This window comes from Cornus florida, unplaced genomic scaffold (assembly GCF_030987335.1).
Source record: "Cornus florida cultivar Cherokee Brave unplaced genomic scaffold, ASM3098733v1 CherokeeBrave_3.0.0_Hap2_Chr03, whole genome shotgun sequence".
NCBI classification, from domain to species: domain Eukaryota; kingdom Viridiplantae; phylum Streptophyta; class Magnoliopsida; order Cornales; family Cornaceae; genus Cornus; species Cornus florida.
This window is the reverse complement of record NW_026775573.1, coordinates 68,682,057-68,704,373: the sequence shown is the minus strand read 5'-3', so window position 1 is coordinate 68,704,373 and position 22,317 is coordinate 68,682,057. Positions and strand designations below refer to the sequence as shown.

At 38.6% G+C, this 22,317-nt stretch overlaps 2 protein-coding genes across 2 annotated transcripts; both read right to left on the bottom strand.

Annotated features, from left to right (window-relative positions):
• Positions 1 to 18,709: 18,709 nt before the first annotated feature.
• LOC132301715 (uncharacterized) lies at positions 18,710 to 20,188 on the bottom strand. Its single transcript, XM_059798943.1, has 2 exons — positions 19,196 to 20,188; positions 18,710 to 19,075 (listed from the first exon to the last, which is right to left on the bottom strand). Exons 1-2 carry the CDS (start codon positions 20,186 to 20,188, stop codon positions 18,710 to 18,712), a joined length of 1,359 nt encoding a protein of 452 aa, XP_059654926.1.
• Positions 20,189 to 21,605: 1,417 nt separating this feature from the next.
• LOC132301713 (uncharacterized) lies at positions 21,606 to 22,052 on the bottom strand. Its single transcript, XM_059798942.1, has one exon. The coding sequence runs from the start codon at positions 22,050 to 22,052 to the stop codon at positions 21,606 to 21,608; it is 447 nt and encodes a 148-aa protein (XP_059654925.1).
• Between the last annotated feature and the right edge of the window lie 265 nt (positions 22,053 to 22,317).

Sequence of the window (22,317 nt, the reverse complement as noted above, 5' to 3'; positions counted from 1 at the left end):
TTAATCATTATATCATTCAAGCTTAATAAAAAATATTTTTAAAGTTTGTTATATTTGTATTGTGATATATGTTACTTTAATGTTCTGCCTTAAATTGATAAACAAACAAATTTTATGAGTGCATGTCATAGATGCAATACAAAAGGAACGTCATGAATGCATGTGATGGATGTAAATTAAAGTGATTGGAAAAGGTGGCAATTTCAATGCAGCATATCTAGTTGGTTAGATACGCAATCTTTGCATATCTTCTTTCATTAATGGACAATTTCCTATGAAACCAATAAGATACTCTGTAAAACCTAAGTAACAACACACTGGATAACCATAACCATAGCAATGTGTAGTTCAGTAGGTGCAAATGGTAACAGTAGAGGACGAAAAGTAAAAGTAGGATAGAGAAGAGTAATAAGGAATAGGAACCCAAACCTTCCTCCCCCACTACTCCCCCATCCTCCACTAACCACTATTGAGTTGGAAACTCACCATGTAAAATTTTGCCAGTCGGTAATGAAAAAAATGGCCCACCTCATAGAGATGGTAAGGTTGGTGGAGGATGGAATGACACTGGTGGAACGTGGTCTAGCCCAGCTGGAAAATGATGACGACGTTCTAAATATGAAGGGAAGGAGGTATGATGCGAATGTAATAACGGTTTTGTTGTTCCCTTAAGGAACTTAGATCCATGCGTAGAGCATGAAATATTTAGTTTCTCCCTGTTTGTATGTTATTTTTAATTTTGCTTTGCAAATGTCATCTCGCAACTCTTTTGTAGTTCCCTTTGGGAACGTAGATCCATGCGTAGAGCCTGAACTCTTAAGTGTGTGTTTATTGTTATGTTTTATACATATTATTTTATGTTGTGTTTGTCGTACTTCTTATTATTAACATATATCACAGCTTCAAGTGAAATACAGATACATAAAGTGAGACGAGAACATTTTCGTAATATTTATCACAATATAATTAACATAAGCAAAATCATCCATTACATTAAATACATTTACATAATTGTTAAATAAGTAAACTTTAAAAAGGGATCTCATCCACCCAACCCTAAAGTATGAAGTCACATCAGTCGCTGGATCAAAAGACGCTAATGGATTACCGATTAGTTCTATGTCAAACAAAACATCAATATTTCTACTTCCTCTATGCAATCGAAACATCATCATCAAATCACCATCGCTTATGAGCTGCATTTTTTTCATTGTGAAAGGGATAAAACAATATACGTTCATGGCAAAACCAACTGAAATGGCCCGAATGAATGCCATTGAACACACATCTTCTAATAATTTCAAGTAGCTTGGATTTCGTATAACTCCTTGGTGGTGACCAAATATCACGTTAATGGAAACCATCTTACTAGGACCCAATGCAATCTGAAAAGTATATGCATAAAATATACAGAAATATTCATACTAAAATGCATAACAACATATAAAAAATGGATACTGAAGATAAACAAACTCACCACGTTATAGTTGAAGAAGTAGATGATGAAACCCAATGTCTCATTAACTGTAAGGGTTTTTAACCTTGAATATTGGGTTTTGATTTGGTTTCTAGGAGTTGGCTTAGGTGCATCGACTAAATATTAGGGTTATTAAGTAATAAGTACTTCGCCATTCATGAGTCCATCTTTCACATTAAATATAACTTCAACTCAAGCCATTTCTTCATTGTCTTCATTGATTTCCCAACAACTACCCCTCTTGGAATACAAACTCACTTTGACCATAAATATTACATTGAATTTCAACTTTTCTTTATATGCAAACAGTATTTGGTTGCAATTTTTTATTTTCATGTAATTGCTTTCACATTCTGATGTGTATTTATGTTATTTGCTTTGGGTTTAGTATGTTTAAAAATAATTAAATATTATTTTACCAAAATATATGTTATGGATGTCTTTTAGGTATAAGCCTTTTATTGTAATTTTAAAAAATATTTCAGCGTTTTAAACTTAATAACTGACCATTAAAATTCAAGTGTTAAATTTCAACCGTTATTGAGCCGTTATAAGCGTTAGACACACACACACACACATATATATGTATACAAAGAACCAGAACCAGAGAGAGAATTAGAAATATTTAGCCTTAAACCTTCCAATCATCAGTCATATTCCACTTTTCTCAAATATAGGAGTTCTGTAGTCTCTCTCTTTTTGGTCTATGATGTGTACTTTCGTTAGTGTATACTTTTATCATATGTCTTTAATGGCATCATTGAGCAACACTGGAGTACGTCGTAGAGGTGATGTTAACCATCCAATATGCTTATGTAGAGAAAAGAGTCGTTTGCATGTTTTGAAGACCAAAGAGAATCCTAGGAGGTAATTCTTCAATTGTGCAGAAAGGCGTTGTTCTTTTTTTTGTGTGGATCGATCCACCATCCGTTGTTGAAAACACTGTTGGTGCAACAACCACTTCTGCACATGCCGATCTTCTAAATCTATATTTGTCAATTGTAAAAGTTTTCTTTAATTTCTTTCTTGCAGGAATGATTTCTTTTGGATTGACAATAATTCTACTTATTCAGGTGTTGTTGCGTAAATGAAATATTGTTTCAAAATATTTCTATGTATTGGGAGTGATGTATTCTATAGTGGTGGGGATAACGTGTTCTTTAATGGCTTTTACTTAATATATTATAGCCTTTTCAGATAATGATCTGTACTACCTTGATCAAATATTATCATGTCTCTTTAACTATTTAAATAAAATTTGTGATGTATGTTAAACTCCCTTCAACTTCCTTTCAATTTACCAACACCATTAAACTGTCTAAATAAAATTTGCGATGTATCTTAAGATATATTCATATATTATGTACAAATATGTAACATATATTAGTGAAACATCTTGACGTATATTTAAGGATTTCTTCTTCTTCCCTTCAACTTCCTTTCAATTTACCAAGGTTATTTAACTGTATAAATAAAAATAAAACTTGTGATGTATGTTAAGAAAAATTTATTTATTATATACAAATATATTATAACACATATTAGTCAAACATTATGGTGTTTATTTCAAGATTTCTTTTACAGTCCCTTCAACTTCCCTTCAATTTACCAAGGTCATTTAACTGTTTAAATAAAACTTATGATATATGTTAAGAAAAATTCATTTATTATATACAAATATGTTGTAACACATATTAGTCAAACATCCTAATATCTATTTAATGATTTCTTCTACCTCCCTTCAACTTTCTAAATAAAACTTGTGATGTATGTTAAGAAAAATTCATATATTACGTACAAATATGTTGCAACACATACTAGTCAAACATTCTGATGTTTATTTATGGATTTCTTTTATTGTCCCTTCAACTTCCTTTCAATTTATCAATGTCATTTAACTGTCTAAATAAAACTTATGATGTATGTTAAGAAAAATTCATTTATTATATACAAATATTTGTAACACATATTAGTCAAACAGATGTTTAATTATTGATTTCTTCTACGGTCCCTTCAACTTTCCTTCAATTTACCAAGGTCATTTAACTGTCTAAATAAAACTTGTGATATATGTTAAAAAAAAATAATTTATTATATACAAATATATTGTAACACATATTCATCAAACATCCTGATGTCAATTTAAGGATTTCTTCAACTTCCTAAATATAACTTGTGATGTATGTTAAGAAAAATTCATATATTACATACAAAAATGTTGTAACACATACTACTCAAACATTATGATGGTTATTTATGGATTTCTTCTATGGTCCCTTCAACTTCCTTTCAATTTACCAAGGTCATTTAACTGTCTAAATAAAATTTGTGATGTATGTTAAGAAAAATTCATTTATTATATACAAATATATTGTAACACATATTAGTCAAACATCCTAATGTCTATTTACGGATTTCTTCTACTTCCCTTCAACTTCCTAAATAAAACTTGTCATGTATGTGAAGAAAAATTAATATATTATATACAAATATGTTGTAACACCTACTAGTCAAACATTCTGATGTTTATTTAAGATTTATTCTATAGTCCCTTCAACTTCCTTTCAATTTACCAAGAACTGTCTAAATAAAACTTGTGATATATGTTAAAAAAAATTCATTTGTTATATACAATTATGTTGTAACACAAATTAGGCAAACATTATGATGTTTATTTATGGATTTCTTCTACGGTCCCTTCAACTTCTTTTCAACTTACTAATTTCATTTAATTGTCTAAATAAAACTTGTGATATATGTTAAGGAAAATTCATTTATTATATACAAATACGTTGTAACATATATTAGTCAAACATCCTGATGTCTATTTAAAGATTTCTTTTACTTTCCTTTAACTTCCTAAATAAAACTTGTGATGTATGTTAAAAAAAATTCTTATGTTACATAAAAATATCTTGTAACACTTACTGTAATGACCCAAGTTTTATTCAACCCGGTGCGTTAATAATAACCCAAAAGTTAACCCGGTAACGAATCTGAAATGCAGAAGCGAAAGATAAACCAATTTCTTTAGGGATATAAATCATCTCTAAGACACCAATGCGACCTTCCATAAAGTCACAGGACTTAAAGAGAGCGAAAGAGTAAACGAGAGTTAAAACGGGCAAAATCCGTCAGTCAAAGGGCAAAATAGTCAATTTACAAATAAGTAGGGAAATTTGAATCCAATCAAGTCAAATTAGGTATAATCAACCTAAATTAATCATTTCACAATATTCCAAGAGGTTCTAAGGACTTTGGTCACGAATCCCACAAAACGTCATTTCCCTGTTTAAGTAAAAACTGACACCATCCCACTAAAATATGAATAACTCTGACTGTGATTTGAACCTGAGAATGGCATTGGTACCATTGGAAAGTTGACTCAAAATCCTTAATTTAGGCTTAAGAATCACCCCATTTGGATTAGAAATACAGAAGTTATGACCGTTTGAAGTCGGAACAACAATGCTGAAACAAAATCTGGAAGGCTGGTGTATGAGAGCTATTTTGGTCAACCGAAATGGACAGAAACTTTCCTAAAATCTGGTTTTTGAGGGAAGGTCACTTCGGTAGACCGAAATAAGGCATCGGTCAACCGAAATGAGCCCAAACAGTGATTTTGGCTACTGGAATGTGTGTTTTTACTATTCAATTGATTTCAAAAAGGCACCGATCGACCGAAATGGTGTTTCGGTTGACCAAAACACCTCGAATCCTACTGAAAGCTTTATTAAACATGTGAGGTTTGCAATAGGACCTATAAGATTCATTATACCCACATGCATAGGTCAAAAATGATTCTTTTTAAGGAAGATTATGCATGTGAACATGGTTACAAGCATAATATAAATATTTGAATGTAATACAACGGCTCACGGCCTCATACACATCAATTACAAGAATCTCATATGCCAAACCCCCAAAGTTGGTTAAAATACATTTTAAAAGCAAATATGGTACCAAATGAGTACAAGTGCTAAATTAAACATGCTTGGCCATTGGCCTCATTACACACACGTCCAAAGAGTATCAAAAGGTGCACTTAAGGGCACATTACATAGTCTGAACAATAAAAACATATTTTGACATAAAAAACAAAATGAAGCATGGTATGCTAACAAGTACATATTCTAATATAACAAAAATACTCCAAGTAGTCAAGCAAGCCTAAGAGTGTTGTGCATTCCACAATAATGCTTCTTTTCCTGAAAAACAACCCGGTAACTTTGGGGTGAGTAAACAAGTTTACTCGTAGGGAATGAACATGCATAAGCTTAACTTAATACAACTTGTAATTCAATATAATTTAATCTAAAGTGTTTACCCGATATTGAAACTTCCAACACAACGAAACAAGATACAAACTCACAAGGTTATCAATTTGGAATTTAAATGCGAAATCAAACCAATGTGGATACTTGGATATTACCAGGATTAAAACCGTACTCTTCGGATCACTTTAGGGCTATTAACACATAGGTACCTTCCCCTAGCGTGCACTATAGTGTAGGGAGCTCTCTACCTCCCGTACTAGAACCAAGTCCTAGCCAAGTCGAATTCTTGATAATATCCCAAGTTTCCAAAATCAACAAGTTGAGCAACAAGTCATGATTTATGTTACAAACACGAAAGCTCTATGAATTAAATGACTAAATCATTAGAACAATGAAATAGAAATTAATTAAACTAATTAATTAATTTTCTCTAGATTTCAAGAGTTATTTAAATAATCCCAAATGAATATATTACAAGAACTAAGTCATGGCCATGCCATATATCAAGTCTAAAATAGAATACAAGCATGGTACAATTAAGTAGAATTTAAATTAATTAATTCTCTAGATTTAAAAGCTCATTTAAATCATGTCAATTCAATATACAACAAAGATCAAGTCATGGCCATGTCATATACCAAGTCTAAAGTGTGTTATATGCAAACTATTATTAATCATAATTTCTCAAATTAGTAAGAGTCATGCAAACAACTTGAATATCACTACAAAAGCAATTTATTCACTTAGATAATAAACTAGAACACCCCATACCTCAATAGAGAATTATATCTCTATAATGCAAGGCAACCAAGCTTAAAAATGGAAAATCAAACAATGATTTTATAGAGGAGAGTGAGAGGAAGCTAAAGTATTCCAAGCTCAAAGGTCTAAGGTGAGTAGAAGAAGGCCAAAAATAAAGTCAAAGATGTAAGTCAAGATGTGCTCCAATTGTGGCTAAGTTAGGGCTTGAGAGGAAAGAGTTGAAGTGGAAATAAGTGTAAACCCTAAGCTAAATGTGATGGGATCCTCCACTCACTAGGTGTTCTTGCACTACCTCTCACACACGCACAATGCAAGACTAAGTATGGTGTATACACTTGTCACTATCCTAAATAAACTTCTAAGACTTAATATCAAGCCTACACTTGTCAACCATCCATGCCAACAAGTGCTCTTATCCTAGGCCAACAAATGGGTGAATCTCCACCCTTCATATGTCAAGAGATTAAGCCTCCAAGTGGTTCCACCACAATGTCAACAAGTGGCTCCATAAAAGTGTGACACTTGTCACATTTTCTAAAAATTATAAAAAAGGTCCTTTTTAAAAATATCTTCTAAATTAAATTACAAAATGGTCCCTAAGACGAAAAATAATTACTTTGCATAATTACACTAAAACCCCAAAAGTCAAGAATATTACCAAAAATTTATGCATCCATGCCCTTTACAAGAAAAGTAAACATTTAGCATGTTTTTCTTACGAAAGTAAAAATATAAATATCATGAAAATTAAATATCATGGATGCATGTAGAGCCGGAATCAAATCCTAGCACAAAAAATGAGGTTATGCAAGGAGAAATGATAAACGAGAAAAAGACAAAATAGGGAAAAAGACGAAAAAAGAAATTACCAAAAAAAGAAAAGAAGGAAAATGACTAGGTCATTACAACCTACCTCCTTTAAAGGATTTCGTCCCCGAAATCAAATCTTACCTGAAAGAGAGAACAAATGGGGATACCGAGAGCGAACCTTCTACTCGAGCTCCTAGGTTGCCTCCTCAACGCCGTGGTGTCTCCACAGGATCTTAACCAATAGGATAGTCTTAGTCCGTAAGACCTGCTCCTGTGAATCAAGAATCTAGACCGGACCTTCCTCGTAGGTCACGTCCTCATCAACAACCACATTAGTCCACCGCAGAACAGACGATGGATCCGGTTCGTACTTCCTCAGCATAAAAATATGAAAGACATCGTGAACCCCAAGTCTGGCGGCAACACCAAATGATAATCAATTTCACCTATGTGCTCCAATATCTCAAATGGTCTAATAAACCTATGAGACAACTTGCTTGTTTGTCGAAATCTCAGAAGTCCCTTGAGCGGAGAAATCTTAGGAAAAACATAGTCCCCTACCTCAAAAGACAAGGATCGTTTCCTCCTATCAGCGTAACTCTTCTGTCTGCTCTGTACGGTAACCAACCACTGCCGAATCAACTTAATTTTCTCAATAGTCTCGATGACAATGTTGGGGCCCAAGGCAACGGTATCACCGACCTCAGTCCAACAAACTGGATATCTGCAAGGTCTGCCATACAACGCCTCAAAAGGTGTCATGCCAATTATGGTCTTGTAACTGTTGTTGTAGGAAAACTCTACCAAAGGTAAGTAGTCCTCCTAACTACCTCCAAAATCTAAGATACAAGCCCATAGCATATCCTCCAATATCTGAATGGTGCGCTCCGACTGACCATCAGTCTGAGGATGGAATGCCGTGCTAAAGTGAAGCCCCGTATCAAAAGCCTCTTGAAAACTCTGCCAAAAGTGAGATGTAAACCGCGGATCCCTATCCGAAACAATGGATACAAGAACCCCATAAAGCCTGACAATCTGCCTCACATACAGTCCACTCAATCTCTCTGCACTGTCTGTGACTACCATGGGCAAAAGTGAGCCGTCTTAGTCAACCTGTCAACTATGACCCAAATGGCATCATTCCCTACCTTAGACTTCGAAAGTCCCGTTACGAAATCCATAGTGATATGCTCTCAATTTCACTCAGCTACTGGTAATGGTTTCAACAATCCTGCCGGTCGTTGATGCTCTGCCTTCACTTGTTGACAAAGGCATCGAGCCACAAACTATGAAACATCTTATTTCATACCCTGCCACCAAAACTGTTGTGGCAACCCTGGATTTTTCAACCCAGTGTGTCCTGTAATGACCCGAAACGGATCCAAAATGCGGAAGCAAAACAAAAATAAGTCCTTAGAGATGTACATCTTCCCTAAGACACAAGAATGGCCCTTCGAAGAATTTTGAGACTCAACGGAAGCAAAACGAAGACAAGGGTATCAAAACCCTACCAAAAGAAGGACCAAGGGTAAAATGGTCATTTTACCTGAAGAGGGAGGAATTTGACTTCTAAAAAGTCAAATGAGATCAAAAACATCCAAAAACATCCTTTGGTAACTTCACATAAAGTCTCGAGGCCAAAGGAAGTGAAATCCTAAGTGAACCCTATCCTGATTCGAACCAAATCTAACACCCTCTCGCTAATATAAGGATATCTTGAGGTAAAAGAAAGCTTACTTCGACGCGGTCAATTTAGACTTAAGAACGGACCAATTTGGAGTTAAAATGAAAATGTTACAATAGTTCAAAGTTGGAAGACCAAAGCTGAACTTGCAAATAGGTTTTGCAAGACTTGAACCGGTTCAACATTCTTGAACCAATTCAACATGGATAGACCATCCATGCTAGGTCAAAAACATCACCTTGAACCAGTTCAACATTCTTGAACCGGTTTAACTCAGGCAAAATTGAACCCAAACAGCAGAAATAGTAAAATTGCAGAAAAATGAGTTTGGAATGCGGTTTTCGAGACCAAGATGACATTTTTTAGAAAAATTCCATGAAGAAACTCCCCCCTAAATCACATTTTCTATGTGACGAAGTTGAGACCAGAATTTATTTCCCAAAAAAAATTTCCAAAATGCCCTTAAGCAAGATTTTTCAACAAAAATGTGAAATGAGTCCATAGGAGGCTCATTTCACCAATGAAAGAGTTTTTCCCAAAAATGATCATGCACACAGACATTACTTACCTATTAGGACACGCTACAATGATCCATAACTTAAAAATACCGCCGATGCAAAATCCGACCACCCAACGGCCAAAAAGGAAAAAATGATCATGAAAAGGAAATTTCGAAACTTAAAATTATAAAATGGTTTCAAATTACCATTTGGCCCTTAGCCACACTTCATGCATGATTAATGAGATCCTATAAAAGAATAAAAATGGAATTCCCGCACCCGATGCCATCATGGTGAAACAATAACTTGTAAAGAGTAATACACATTACATGTTAAGAATTAACTATACACATTTTGACAAAAAAGGCTACAAGTGGCATTTCAAGCCAACCTTTACAAGAATTAAAGCCTTCAATTCCACAATCATCTAAGCATAATGAGAATCTTGAACTTTGATTCCTATACCTGTACAATACCTATAATGACCCGGTCATTTTCCTCCCTTTCATTTTTCTCAAATTTTACGAATAAATTTTTTTTCGTTTAATTTACTTTTCTGAGTTCTGTTTCTCGACGCTTAGTGTCGTCTCAAGTGCTTAGTAATGGTTTTGAAGACTCTTTCCCTTGGATTGACAACTTCCTTTAAGGACCGAGTCATTTCCATATTTTCACTTTTTGGACACTATTCATTTTTCGTCATTTTCCCTATTTCATTTTTTCCCTATTTTGTCTTTTCCTCGTTTGTCACTTTTTGGCACAACCTCACTTTTCATGCTCGGAGTTGGTTTTCAACTTCACATATCTTCATTCTGTGTGGTTTCCACAGAATACGTATCTTTACTTTTGCAGTAAAGTACTCTGGTTGCTCCCGGTCTCCATAGGGACATAGATGCATAGTTTTTCATAATCTTTTTCTTTTCTGGGGGTGTTTTTCATAAATATCTTTTGAAGATATTTTATTTCGGGGGTTTTTAAGAAAATATTTTTAGAAGATATTTTCATTCTAGGCCATTAGTACAGTTTTCACTTTTTGGAGGGGCCGTTGGGCAATTAATTAAAGTTATTGCTAAATGCCTCATTTTGAGACTGGATCCTCGTACGGGATTCATTTTCACTTTTCGTCAAGTCGTGTACTCTTAGAATTTCCTTCTGGTTGTTTTTATCCAGTTTTAGGGTTTCTAGCCCCGGTTGCTGCCGAACTTGTTTAGGGCATATCTTTTTGCTCAGGACTCATTTTTTGACGCCGTTTCTTCCGCTATTTATATTTTATCATTTCAGTTCTTTTTCATTCACGGAGTTTTGCTGTTTGAGCGCGTCTACACAAAATCTACTTTTACGGACCTAGTGAGGCCCTTTCGGGACAATTTTTGAGATTTCTATAAATAGGTTGCCCTAAATTTTAAAATCAGATTTTCAGAAATTCTTCCTCCTCTTGGCCGAAAGCCATGGGAGCCCAAGGGAATGCCTTCACTCTTTCTTCTCCTCTACTTAATTTCCTTGGTAGAAAGTCTTCGGCCTTAACATTTATCGTAGGCCTCATCGTGCTCTACCTTTCCCCCTTATTAGAATCCGTTTTTGGCCATTTTTTGATTTAGGGTTTGAGGCAAACCTAGGATTTTGGTATGTTCTCTTCGGAGTTTTATGATCACCGTGTTGTCCCCGACATAACCTAGGATTATCGTCGGATTCAGAGCACTTTTCTTTCGGTGGGGATTTGAGATTTCATCTCAAATGGAGGTAGAGGATGTTATAGGTTTATATTTTTGTTGTCTTGCATGTTATTGATGCTTATACAACTTGTATGCATACTTTTGTTCATAATCTAGAATTTAATTTAATTAATTTCTATATTTAAGATTTAATTCACATGATGATATTCAACTTAGAATTAAATTGTGGCATGCTAGTAAATTAGGCTTTGGCATGTTTGTTAACATATATTAAAATTGGAGTATTTCATAAAGTATTGCCACTTTTATTTAATATTTTTCTTTTGTAAAAGATTAATTTCCATGGATATACCTTGCATTGAAAGTACAAATAATTTTTCCCTAATTGTAGAGAGAGAAACTTTACACTCCCAATGATTTTTCAACCCCTTTTCCCTCTCAATCCCTTCTATTTATAGACAGTTACAACCTCCACTGAGCTGATCCTATCCAATTCCCCTTTGGCTGGACTCGATTCCTCTCATTTCATCATGGGCTTCTGAAATGGCTTTATGGACCTAGGCCCATACGGCACGAACTGGCTCCATCCTGTTTGTCCACATCCGACCCATCCTATGCACTGTGGATCACTCCAAGCCCGGGTCGTTTTGGTATCCTCATCTGCCCCCAATAATCTCTTTCCTCATTAATGAGGGTGAGATTATTGAAAGGACACGATCTTGGTCTGACGGCTTGGAGTGATAATCGAGGAATCGAACGGCTGGTACAAGAACCCAGGTTTCGAGATCTGCAGTGCCACTTTTTGCCTTGACCTTTGGAGTTCCATGTTGCTTTTACTTCTCCTCTTTATAAATTCTGATCTTTCTCTCCTTCATCCTCTCTCCTAGCTCTTTGCTTCTACTCCCTGTTGCTTTCCTGCACATTCCGGCGATCCTTTTTACTTTCTCCGGCAAGTTCTTCCGGCGAGTCCTTCCTTTTCAATTTTTAGCTACTGTGCCGTTGCTGAGTTCATCACAAACCTTCGAGGTTAGTTTCTCTTTTTTTTTTTTATAAAAGTTCTAGGCAGTAAAGGTGCCTTTACTGCCTAGAACTCTTCCCCTTTTCATGGCTTCCCCTAACCTGAACACCATTCGATCCAAGAATTGTATCCCCCGCGACGTTTCTCTCAGAGTCTACCCAACAAACTTAGACGAGAGATCCGGTGAGGGTCTTCTTCCTGGGGAAGTTTTGTTCTCTACCGTTCACCTGAACGTCATTAGGTTCCCCGTACACCCATTCTTTTGCTACATTTTCAACAAATTGGGGCTCTGCCCCCTGCAAGTTAACCCAAACTTTCTTAGGGTAATTTCAGTTCTCCTGCTCTTGAATCGTGACAGGGGTCTCAATCTTGACATTATTGACCTTCTCCTCTGCTATCGGATTAACAAGATCTCACAAAACGACTTGTACTATCACTTCTTTCCTATTGACAAACGGTCAATCTGCACTGACAAAAGCTCATTTGCAAAGGGTTGGAGGCGGAATTTAATTGTGGTTGGTGGGAATTGGCGGACTCCGCTCGGTCGTTCCTTCCCTATCCCCTCTTCCTTTGGAACCTGTTCTGTCTCTGGCTACAAGAAGCTGAAAAAACATCCTTCTGAATGCCACTGTGAAAGTTGTCTTCCCCGCTTTTGCACTTTTCTTTGTAGATGCCTTGAAATTCCCCATGATGAACTAGTTTATAGTGTCTGCAGGGCTAGGCTAGATACCTTGCAAGAAAACGTGCTGAACGATGTTTCTTCAGCTACTGATTTGCTTACATCTGATAATCTTTCTGACATCTCTCTTTTAGGGTCTACAATGGAGAACATTCAGATCCCATCGTTCAGCAGGAAGAGGCGTTTTGCTCCCACCCCTTCTAACGCTCCTGCCGTTATTCCATCACCTACATCTGCTTCCACATCATCTCTTCCTGCTGTCTCTGCCCCAGAGCAAGTTGTGGTTGCCCCAGCTGCAACTCAAGTCTCAACCCGTTCTGCTGATGCGCCTTTGGAGCTCACCCATGTTGAGAACCCTGTTGCGGGCCATGCTGCTGAAGTCCGTCCTGCTGCCCCCGTCATTATGCCATCAAATATTTCATCCGACACTTCTTCAGAAAGCATTTAGTGTGACAACCCCAACATTTTCCACGCATAAGTTGATCAGGCTTATACACGAAAAACGAGGGATATCAAAAACAATTGGCAATATACAAGCATGGAATACAAAATGATGATAATAAAAGAATTTAGACAGGAAAGGAATACTAAATAATACAACATCCATCCATCCTTTATTTAAATACAGTACTCCATTACAACTTGGAAATCCTATATCAAGGATCCCTAAATATAAACCTAAGAGTTCAACGTCAAAAGTAATTAAAAACTGAAACTGAAGTAATACATAAAACTTCTACCCTGAACTGGATCGTAAGAGTAGATGAGTTCGGATGGTGGTCCCACACTGCTAACCTCAACCTTGGAACGGGTACTGACCGTATCCTGAAATAACAACAATGGTGGGTCAACCCCACGAGCAAGTTCTCTCTACTATGACCCAAATCAAAGAATCAAATAAATTAATCATTATGAATCGGACGAGTACTATATCTGTATACATCCTAAGGGAACTATCCAATGTATAACATGACCTCAACCAGAATAGACGGTGATCACTTAGACTCACACTAGGTGGTTAAGTGTCGCCTTTCCCTACCCGGGAAATCAGCTATTATACATGGTGCACGGTACTGACAACACAGACTATAACGAACTACACAGTGATAACACCTCTCAAAGTACTGATGAATATACTGAGCATATAAATTAGGCAACACATGCCAATAATATTACTAAACATACTGAGTATATCAATTAGGCAACACATGCCAATAATATTAAACCACATACCCCGACAGCCACACATCTGTCTATAGCAACGAATGCATAAGGTATAAATGAGTCTAAACTTATTAGCCAGCTCACATGGTTCTATATGGCAACTCATCCATATAATATAAATGTGACATAATTAAACAGTCCATTTATTTCCTGAAATGCACACAGTATAATAATCATGGTTGATATATGATTAACAGTATAAATATCCCATAATATATATTGGATAATTTATATGACTAAAACATGGCATTATTTAATTTAACAGTAATGTTTGATACCATTTAATAAGATATTAACACCATTTATATTTAACAATGTCATTAAATAAATCACATTAATATCCGTACCGTAAACGAGCCAATAGATGCTTAGAAAAGATTAATTGGCCATAAGAATAATTAACGGGTATTAAAATAATAATTTTGTGGCCCGTTAAACCCGTAAATACCAACACAGTACATAAAAATCCAAGTTTAAGGTTCTGGAATTTACAAAACAGGCCCTAGGGGTAATCTGGTAATTTCCAGCAGCTGACAGGGCCCCTCACGCGCCCCCACGCACCGCCTTAAGCTTCCCCACGCGCAGCCCAACCTTCCTCACTCTCCCACGCGCCTCCACGCACGTCTGGCATCAGCCACGCGCGCGTACGCGCTCCCACGCGCGCGTTGATGGCTTCCTGCTGACGTGGCGTCCTCCGGTTGGTTGGCTGCATCAGCTTTCCTACATGCGCGCCACACCGGATCATCTATCATCTCATCTTACCTAATCCAAGGGTCAATGATCCGGGTGTACCGCGGTAACATGGACCGCGATGCACCGGATCAATCAGCTTCATCTAAGGCCCAGGATGCGCGCGCGCACTAACCTACAATGCGCCGCATCACACCGGATCACTCCGGTCATCTTCTTCACTGCCGGTGGCCAGAAACCTTGCCGGAGGCTCGCCGGAAATTGCAGAAAAGCCCCGGAAAAATCTAGAAAATTCTAGAAAAATCCCTAAAGCCTTATTTAATTATTTTTAGCTATATTTTAATTACATAGGCTAATAAATAAATATCTAACCTCTTTAATAATTAAAAACACATTATTTTAATAAACTAAAAATAATTAATTGAAATTCCTAGCATGGTTTCTAGTCTCTAAAAATCCGAAATAAATTAAATGAATAATTTATGGATTCAAAGGGGAAAAGTAGATAATAACTTGCCTTTTTGGATTTAAAATAAATCCGCCGGTTGCGCGTAGTCAGGTAAACTTCTCCAACACCGGTCCAAGCTCATTTCTTTCTTTCTCTTCCTTTCCACACTTTTACAATGGCTTACTAAAATTTATAATTTGTTTCTAACTCCCTTTCCTTCCTTCTAAGGTAGGCTAGCTAATTTATATACAATTTATATAATATAAATATTACAAATATCTATTTTTGCATTTAATTAACCACATTCCCAACCATAAGGCTTTAAGGCAAGCAAGCCAAGTCAAGCAAGATGTCCTAAGGTAAATCCTATCCTAAGATTTAATTTCTTCATCATTACATTGATTTAATACTATTATTATTATTATAATAATTATTATTATTAAACTATTACAATTATTATTATTATAAATTTTATTATTATATTATTATTATAAATATTATTATTATATTATTCAATACAAATTAAATACTTTAATTAAATAATAATAATTAATCTAAAACATAACCAATAAAAATTTCAAAACTAATCATTATACTATATAGAACATAAAAATCAATATTACATGCACAAATAAATAAAATCAATTAACTAATTTAACATATATAATTACAAGGTGAATAAATCTACACATTTAAAGAATTAACCTAACACAAAATTAATTCAAAATTAATTTAAATAAACTCTTTAAAATTACGGGGTATTACACTTAGGATGCTGGAAATTCTGAGGACAACGGGGGGCCAGCTAATGCTGCTCTGTTGGAAAAGAGTTTGGGAAAAAGGCCAATGCCTGAGGGCGGTCATGATCAGAGTGATATCCCTCCGACCCGAAGGATAAGGACGGCTTCCTTCAGGGTTACTGAACCATCGCCCCCTGCCCGGTTCTTTATTCCTGAAGGTGAGTCGGCCAGAACCTCTGGTCCAATTCCATCCATTCTTCCATGGTGACCTTTGCTCAGCTGTGAAGATGGATCAACCATTGGCCCCACTGACTCAATATACAAAGACCCCCTAACCTCGTTTGCTTTCTACAAGGGCTTCTGGACCCCCAAAGACCTTGAAATCCAGAACAAACTGTCCTTTGGTGAGATGTTCCAACGGTTCCCGGCTGTTGCTATGGAGGTGACCCTTCTTCCACTGAACTGTGTTCCTTTTCAGTTATGATTCCTTTGTACTTAGTCTAATCTGAATTTCTTTTTCTTCATACAGACTCTGTTCGGGATGTTCACCTTTCATAAAATAGTTGAAACACTGAATAAAAAACTTAAGTCTCTTTCTGTGGGCCTTAAAAGGTCTGTTGAAGCAGAGACTCTTCTTGAGGCCAGAGTTGCTGAGCTGGAGTCAAAGCTTAGGGACTCTGAGAAGGAAGTTGCCGACCTAAAGGCAGAGAAAGACGGTCTGGCAAACGAGAGGGATTCCCTCAGAGCTGAACAGGATTCCCTGAAGACCGAACGGGACTCTCTTCATGATGAGGTTGATGTCTTAAAAACTGAGAAGAGTGTAGCTCTGACAGAAAGGGACTCTCTCAAAGCCGAAAAGGGGGACCTTCAGCGTTCATTCATTGCTGAACGGTTATCATATGCGAATTCCAAAGAAAAACTTCTGAACGAACGGTCTTCCCTGATGAACATGATCAGCAAAGTCGAAGGGGGAATGAGGGCTCTCCTTGCTCGCTTTACCAGGACCAGTGCCATCCGGTATGCTGAAGGGTATAGAGACGGTTTTGTTGACCGTTCTCCCCCCGAAGGTGAATCAAGCTCTTGTGCTGGTCCTGATGAACTGGACGCTTCTCTAGACATCCACCCCCCAAACAACTATCAAAATCCACCATGCGACCCAGCCAAGAACATTTTTATTGAATGCATAGAGGTCACATCTTCAGGAATTGTCCCACCCTTTCACCTTCTGAACATTCTTCCCCTTTCTACCATCGTGCCATCTTCCTCCGTCGCTACCGAAAGACCTATGCCTACTGAGGGGGTGATTCATCTCGACTCCCCTTCTAAGGATGATAGGGTAGATGGAGATCTCGATGGTCCAGAGGGAGATGGTGGCGAGAACGACAAGCCAAAGTCTGGAGAAGATCAGAATTGAGAGCCAATAGCATTTTTTTTTTTTTTTTTTTTTTTTGAATCTGCATGTATGGTACTATGTACCTTGGGGCCTTTTTGGCTATGAATGATAATATCTTTGCTCAGTATCACTTTCCTCCATTGAGTTTTCTATTTTCAGCTTTGCAGTGTTGTTTTTTATTTTTATAAGTGTTTAGCGTTCAGCCATATCATCATTCTGTCCTTTCTTTACTCATTTCTGAGCAAGTGTTTGGCGTTCGGCTTTAAGTGCCAGCTGCCACTAACTTGCTGAAAGCCTGGCGCTCGGCCTGAATGCCTCTTGCCACTTGGCATTTTCATTTTCTGAGCAAATGTTTGGCGTTCGGCTTTAAGTGCCAGCTGCCACTAACTTGCTGAAAGCCTGGCGTTCGGCCTGAACGCCTCTTGCCACTTGGCTTTTTCATTTTCTGAGCAAGTGTTTGGCGTTCGGCTTTAAGTTCCAGCTGCCACTAACTTGCTGAAAGCCTGGCGCTTGGCCTGAACGCCTTTTGCCACTTGGCTTTTTCATTTTCTGAGCAAGTGTTTGGCGTTCGGCTTTAAATGCCAGCTGCAACTAACTTGCTGAAAGCCTGGCGCTCGGCCTGAACGCCTCTTGCCACTTGGCTTTTTCATTTTCTGAGCAAGTGTTTGGCGTTCGGCTTTAAGTGCCAGCTGCCACTAACTTGCTGAATGGGAAGGGTGTAGATTTTTAACAAAGAAGAGGCTTTTTATAAAGCATGGAAATTTCGTACACTTTCAAGCATGCAATTCAGAACGTACAATATGCTTGAAATTAATCTACTTTTACTGGTAGTACCTTTTCAGAGACATAACATTCCATGGCTTATTGACTATCCTTCCTATCATAGTTTCTAGGACGTATGCCCCCTTCCCAATGACTTCTGCTATTCTGTACGGACCTTCCCATGGGGAGAACATCTTTTTCAGAACCAGATCGCCGGGAGCGAAACCCCTGTGCCTCACCTTCTTGTTATGGCTATTCACGAGCGTCTGTTGATAAGAGGCGAGCCTCATTGCAGCCGCATCCCTTTTTTCTTCCAATAAATCAAGATTGAACCTCAGCATTCTATCATTCTACTCTCGATCCCATGCCAAGCTCCTTACAATTGGAACCAAATGCTTGACTGGTATCACCACCTCGGTGCCATAGGCCATAGCGAATGGGTTCTCACCAGTTGGCCGTCTTAGGGTTGTTCTGTAAGCCCACAAGACGTTCGGTAGCTCATCCAACCATTTGCCTTTTTCATTCTCCAGCTTTTTCTTGATACAAGCAAATATTGTCCTGTTTGTGATTTTGGCTTAACCATTAGCCTGAGGATGACTGAATGCTGCTAACTTTTGATTGATTCCATATTCCTCTAGCAGCTCTCTCACTTGCTTGCTATCGAGGTTGGTTCCATTGTCCATCACGATTGACCTTGGTATGCCAAAACAACAGATAATATTATTCCAGATGAAGCGTCTTACTTGAGTTTGGGTGACACTAGGGTACGGCTCCGCTTCTACCCAATTGGTGAAGTAATCAGTAGCTAGCAGAACGTACTTATTATGTGATCTTGCAATCGGCAAAGGGCCAACCACGTCCATCCCCCACTGCGCGAAAGGCCATGGGGTGGCCATTACGTGCAGGTCTTCAGGTGGTTGATGTATCAATGACCCTAACCTCTGGCATTTATCGCATCTTCAAGAGAATTCTTCTGCATCTCATGCCATGTTCGGCCAGAAGTACCCCTGTGTCATTGCTTTGTGTGCTAAAGATCTTCCTCCGGAGTGATTTCCGCATACTCCCTCATGAATGGTTCGCATAATCTGTCTAGCTTCTGTAGGGGTAGCACACTTCAAATATGGACCCGAGAAGGAGCGTCTATATAACTGACCGTGCACAATGGCATACTTTGCTGCGCTGAACCTAATTCTTCTTGCCTCGTCCTTACACTCGGGGAGTATACCACTACGTATGTAAGCCATGATTGGATCAATCCAGCTCAGCTCATATGGTATGACATTAACATGTTGAGTGCTCGGATCAGGCAGTTCTTCAAAAATGGAAGGTTGGATCAGTATGTCGACCGGGATGACCCTAGCTAAAGTATCTCCAGAACTAGATGCGCTACAAGCCAAGCGATCGGCATTTTCGTTATACTCTCTTGGCAACTGGATAAACCCGATCTGATCAAAGGCTTTCACCTCACGCAGAACCGCAGTTCGGTATGCTTCCATAGTCTCATCCTTGGCTCCATAGTCCCCATTGACTTGTCGAATGACTAGTTGCGAGTCACTATAAGCCATCAGATTCTTGATCTTCAATTCCTTAGCCAACTTCAACCCGGCTATCAGCGCCTCGTATTCTGCCTCATTGTTGGTCGCACTGAACTCTAGTCTTATCACTTGGCTCAGCGTAGTTCCTTCTGGTGTTTGCAATTGAATTCCAATCCCGGCCCCCATTTGATTCGAGGAGCCGTCCACGAAAAGCTTCCACCAAGAACAATTACAATCCTCTACCGTATCTTCATCATCACAGTCAAGTAAGAAATCCGCCACTGCTTGACCTTTAATTGCCGTCCTGGCCTCGTATGTGATATCAAATGAACTCAATTCAATGGCCCACTTGGTCATTCTCCCCGACAGGTCCAGTTTGTGCAGGATCATTCTCAAAGGGAAAGTTGTTAAAACGACGATTGGGTGAGATTCAAAATAGTGTTTAAGCTTCCTTTTTGCGTTGACCAGCGACATGATCATTCGTTCGGCCCTAGAGTATCTTCTCTCTGGTTCAGACATTGTCTTGCTAACATAAAACACCGGGAACTGCTTGCCCTCTTTGCAACGGATCAGAACGACACTGGTTGCTAAACTGGACACCCCGAGATATAGAAAAAGTCTCTCATTCGGTTCTGGAGCAGACAGATCGGGGGATTACGCATGTACTCCTTCAGGCTGATTAGTGCCTGCCGTTGTTCATCCCCCCAGGTTTGCCTTCCATGCCCTCGTATTGTATCAAAGAAAGGTTTACAGCGGTCCGAAAGCTTGGAAATAAATCGGCTCAGTGCGGCTATCCTGCCTGTGAGTGCCTGCACCTCTTTAATTATCTTTGGCTCTGCATTCCTAATCAAGGCTTCTGCCTGTGCTGGGCTGACCTCAATTCCTCTATGATTGACCACATGTCCCAGGAATTGATCGGAGCTTACACCGAATGAGCACTTGGCCGGATTAAGCTTCATCCCATACTGGCACAACACATCGAACACATCTTGCAGGTGCGCTAAATGATTGCTCTTCTTCTTACTCTTGACGACCATATCATCAATGTAAGCCTCGACAGTGCTGCCCATCTGGCCCTTAAAAATCTTGCTGATCAGCCTTTGATAAGTGGCTCCGGCGTTTTTCAATCCGAATGGCTTGACTTTATAGCAATAAGTCCCTCGTTCAGTAATAAATGAAGTCTTCTCTTCATCAACTGGATCTATAGGAATTTGGTTATAACCGGAATAAGCATCCAGGAAAGTTAACCGCTCATATCCTGTGGTGGCATCTACCATTTGATCAATCTTGGGCAACGGAAAAATATCCTTTGGGTAGGCTTTGTTTAGGTTGGTGAAGTCGATGGACACTCTCCATTTTCCATTCTTCTTCTGCACTACAACAACGTTAGAGAGCCAGGCCGGGTACTGAACTTCTCTGATGAATCCGGCTTCAAGCAGCCGATCAACCTGCTCAGCTATAATCTGGTTTCGTTCTGGAGCAAATCTTCTCTGTTCTGCTTTACTGGCTTTGCATTCAGATCCACATTGAGAGAATGGCAGGATACAGCAGGATTTATCCCTGGCATATCTGAATGGCTCCATACGAATACATCCGCATTCCGAATCAGGAAATTAGTCAACTCTAGTCTCTCTTCTTCAGTGAGTTTGGTGCCCACCCTTGTTGTTCGGTCTGGTTTTCCACGATCAATCTTTGCTTCATGAAGGGGTTCTGTGGTCAGAACTGGCGGCTCCTCCCCCCCATCCTTACTGGGAGAAGGGTTCTGTAATTGTTATTTTGGAATGGCAGAACGGATGGGATTTTTCCCTTTTCCAGTAGATTTTAAAGTTACTGAATAACATTCTTTAGCCGCAACCTGGTCCCCATGTATATCTATCACATTGGTCCCATCCAGACCTAAACATCACATCACTTGATGTAAGGTTGACGGAATGCCCTAAATTCTGTGAATCCATCCTCTGCCCATCAAGAGGTTGTATGATGGATAAATTGCCACTACCACAAAACTTTCAGTCAGAACTCGCTCAGCGGCTTGTACTGTCAATTCTACTATTCCAATGGGTTCCACTCGCTTCCCATCAAATCCGAGCAACGGATTCCCTGTGGGTTTGAGTTTTTCGGTCTCCAGTAGGTCGAACGTCACCCTGGGCATGACATTCGCACTACTTCCTGGATCAATCAGGAGTCTCCGAACCAGGCATTCTGCAATCGTCAGACTGACGACTAGTGGATCTTCATGAGGAATCTGAATGCGTAGCAGGTCCGTTTTATCAAACTTTATTGATGTGGACGTGTTTTGCTGGTGTAAAGCATGCACACTACCAATTCTTCTTTTCAGCTGGGCCTGGCGTAACCTCGTCCTGAGCAACTCCTCTGACTCCATCGTTTGCTCAGGCAGGCCATGAATTGCGTTTATAATCCTGATGGGTTAGGAGTTGTGTTGGTTTGGCCTCTGGTTCCGCTTGATTTGCTCAGTCGAGCGATTATGCTCTTGCGCCGGACCCTGGACATAGCTTGCAAACTACCCCTTTGCGATCAGCATCTCTATCTGTCTCCTTAGGTTCCTGCATTCGTTAGTCTGATGCCCAAAATCACTATGGAAAGCACAATGTTTAGTCTGATCTCTCTATTCAAGAGGTTGCCTGATT

Coding starts and splice junctions, on each gene's coding strand:
- LOC132301713 (XM_059798942.1), bottom strand. CDS start 22,052: ATGGAGTCAGAGGAGTTGCTCAGGACGAGGTTACGCCAGGCCCAGCTG.
- LOC132301715 (XM_059798943.1), bottom strand. CDS start 20,188: ATGTCTGAACCAGAGAGAAGATACTCTAGGGCCGAACGAATGATCATG. Junction 19,076..19,195: donor TGCGAACCATTCATGAGGGA/GTATGCGGAAAT, acceptor GATAAATGCCAG/AGGTTAGGGTCATTGATACA.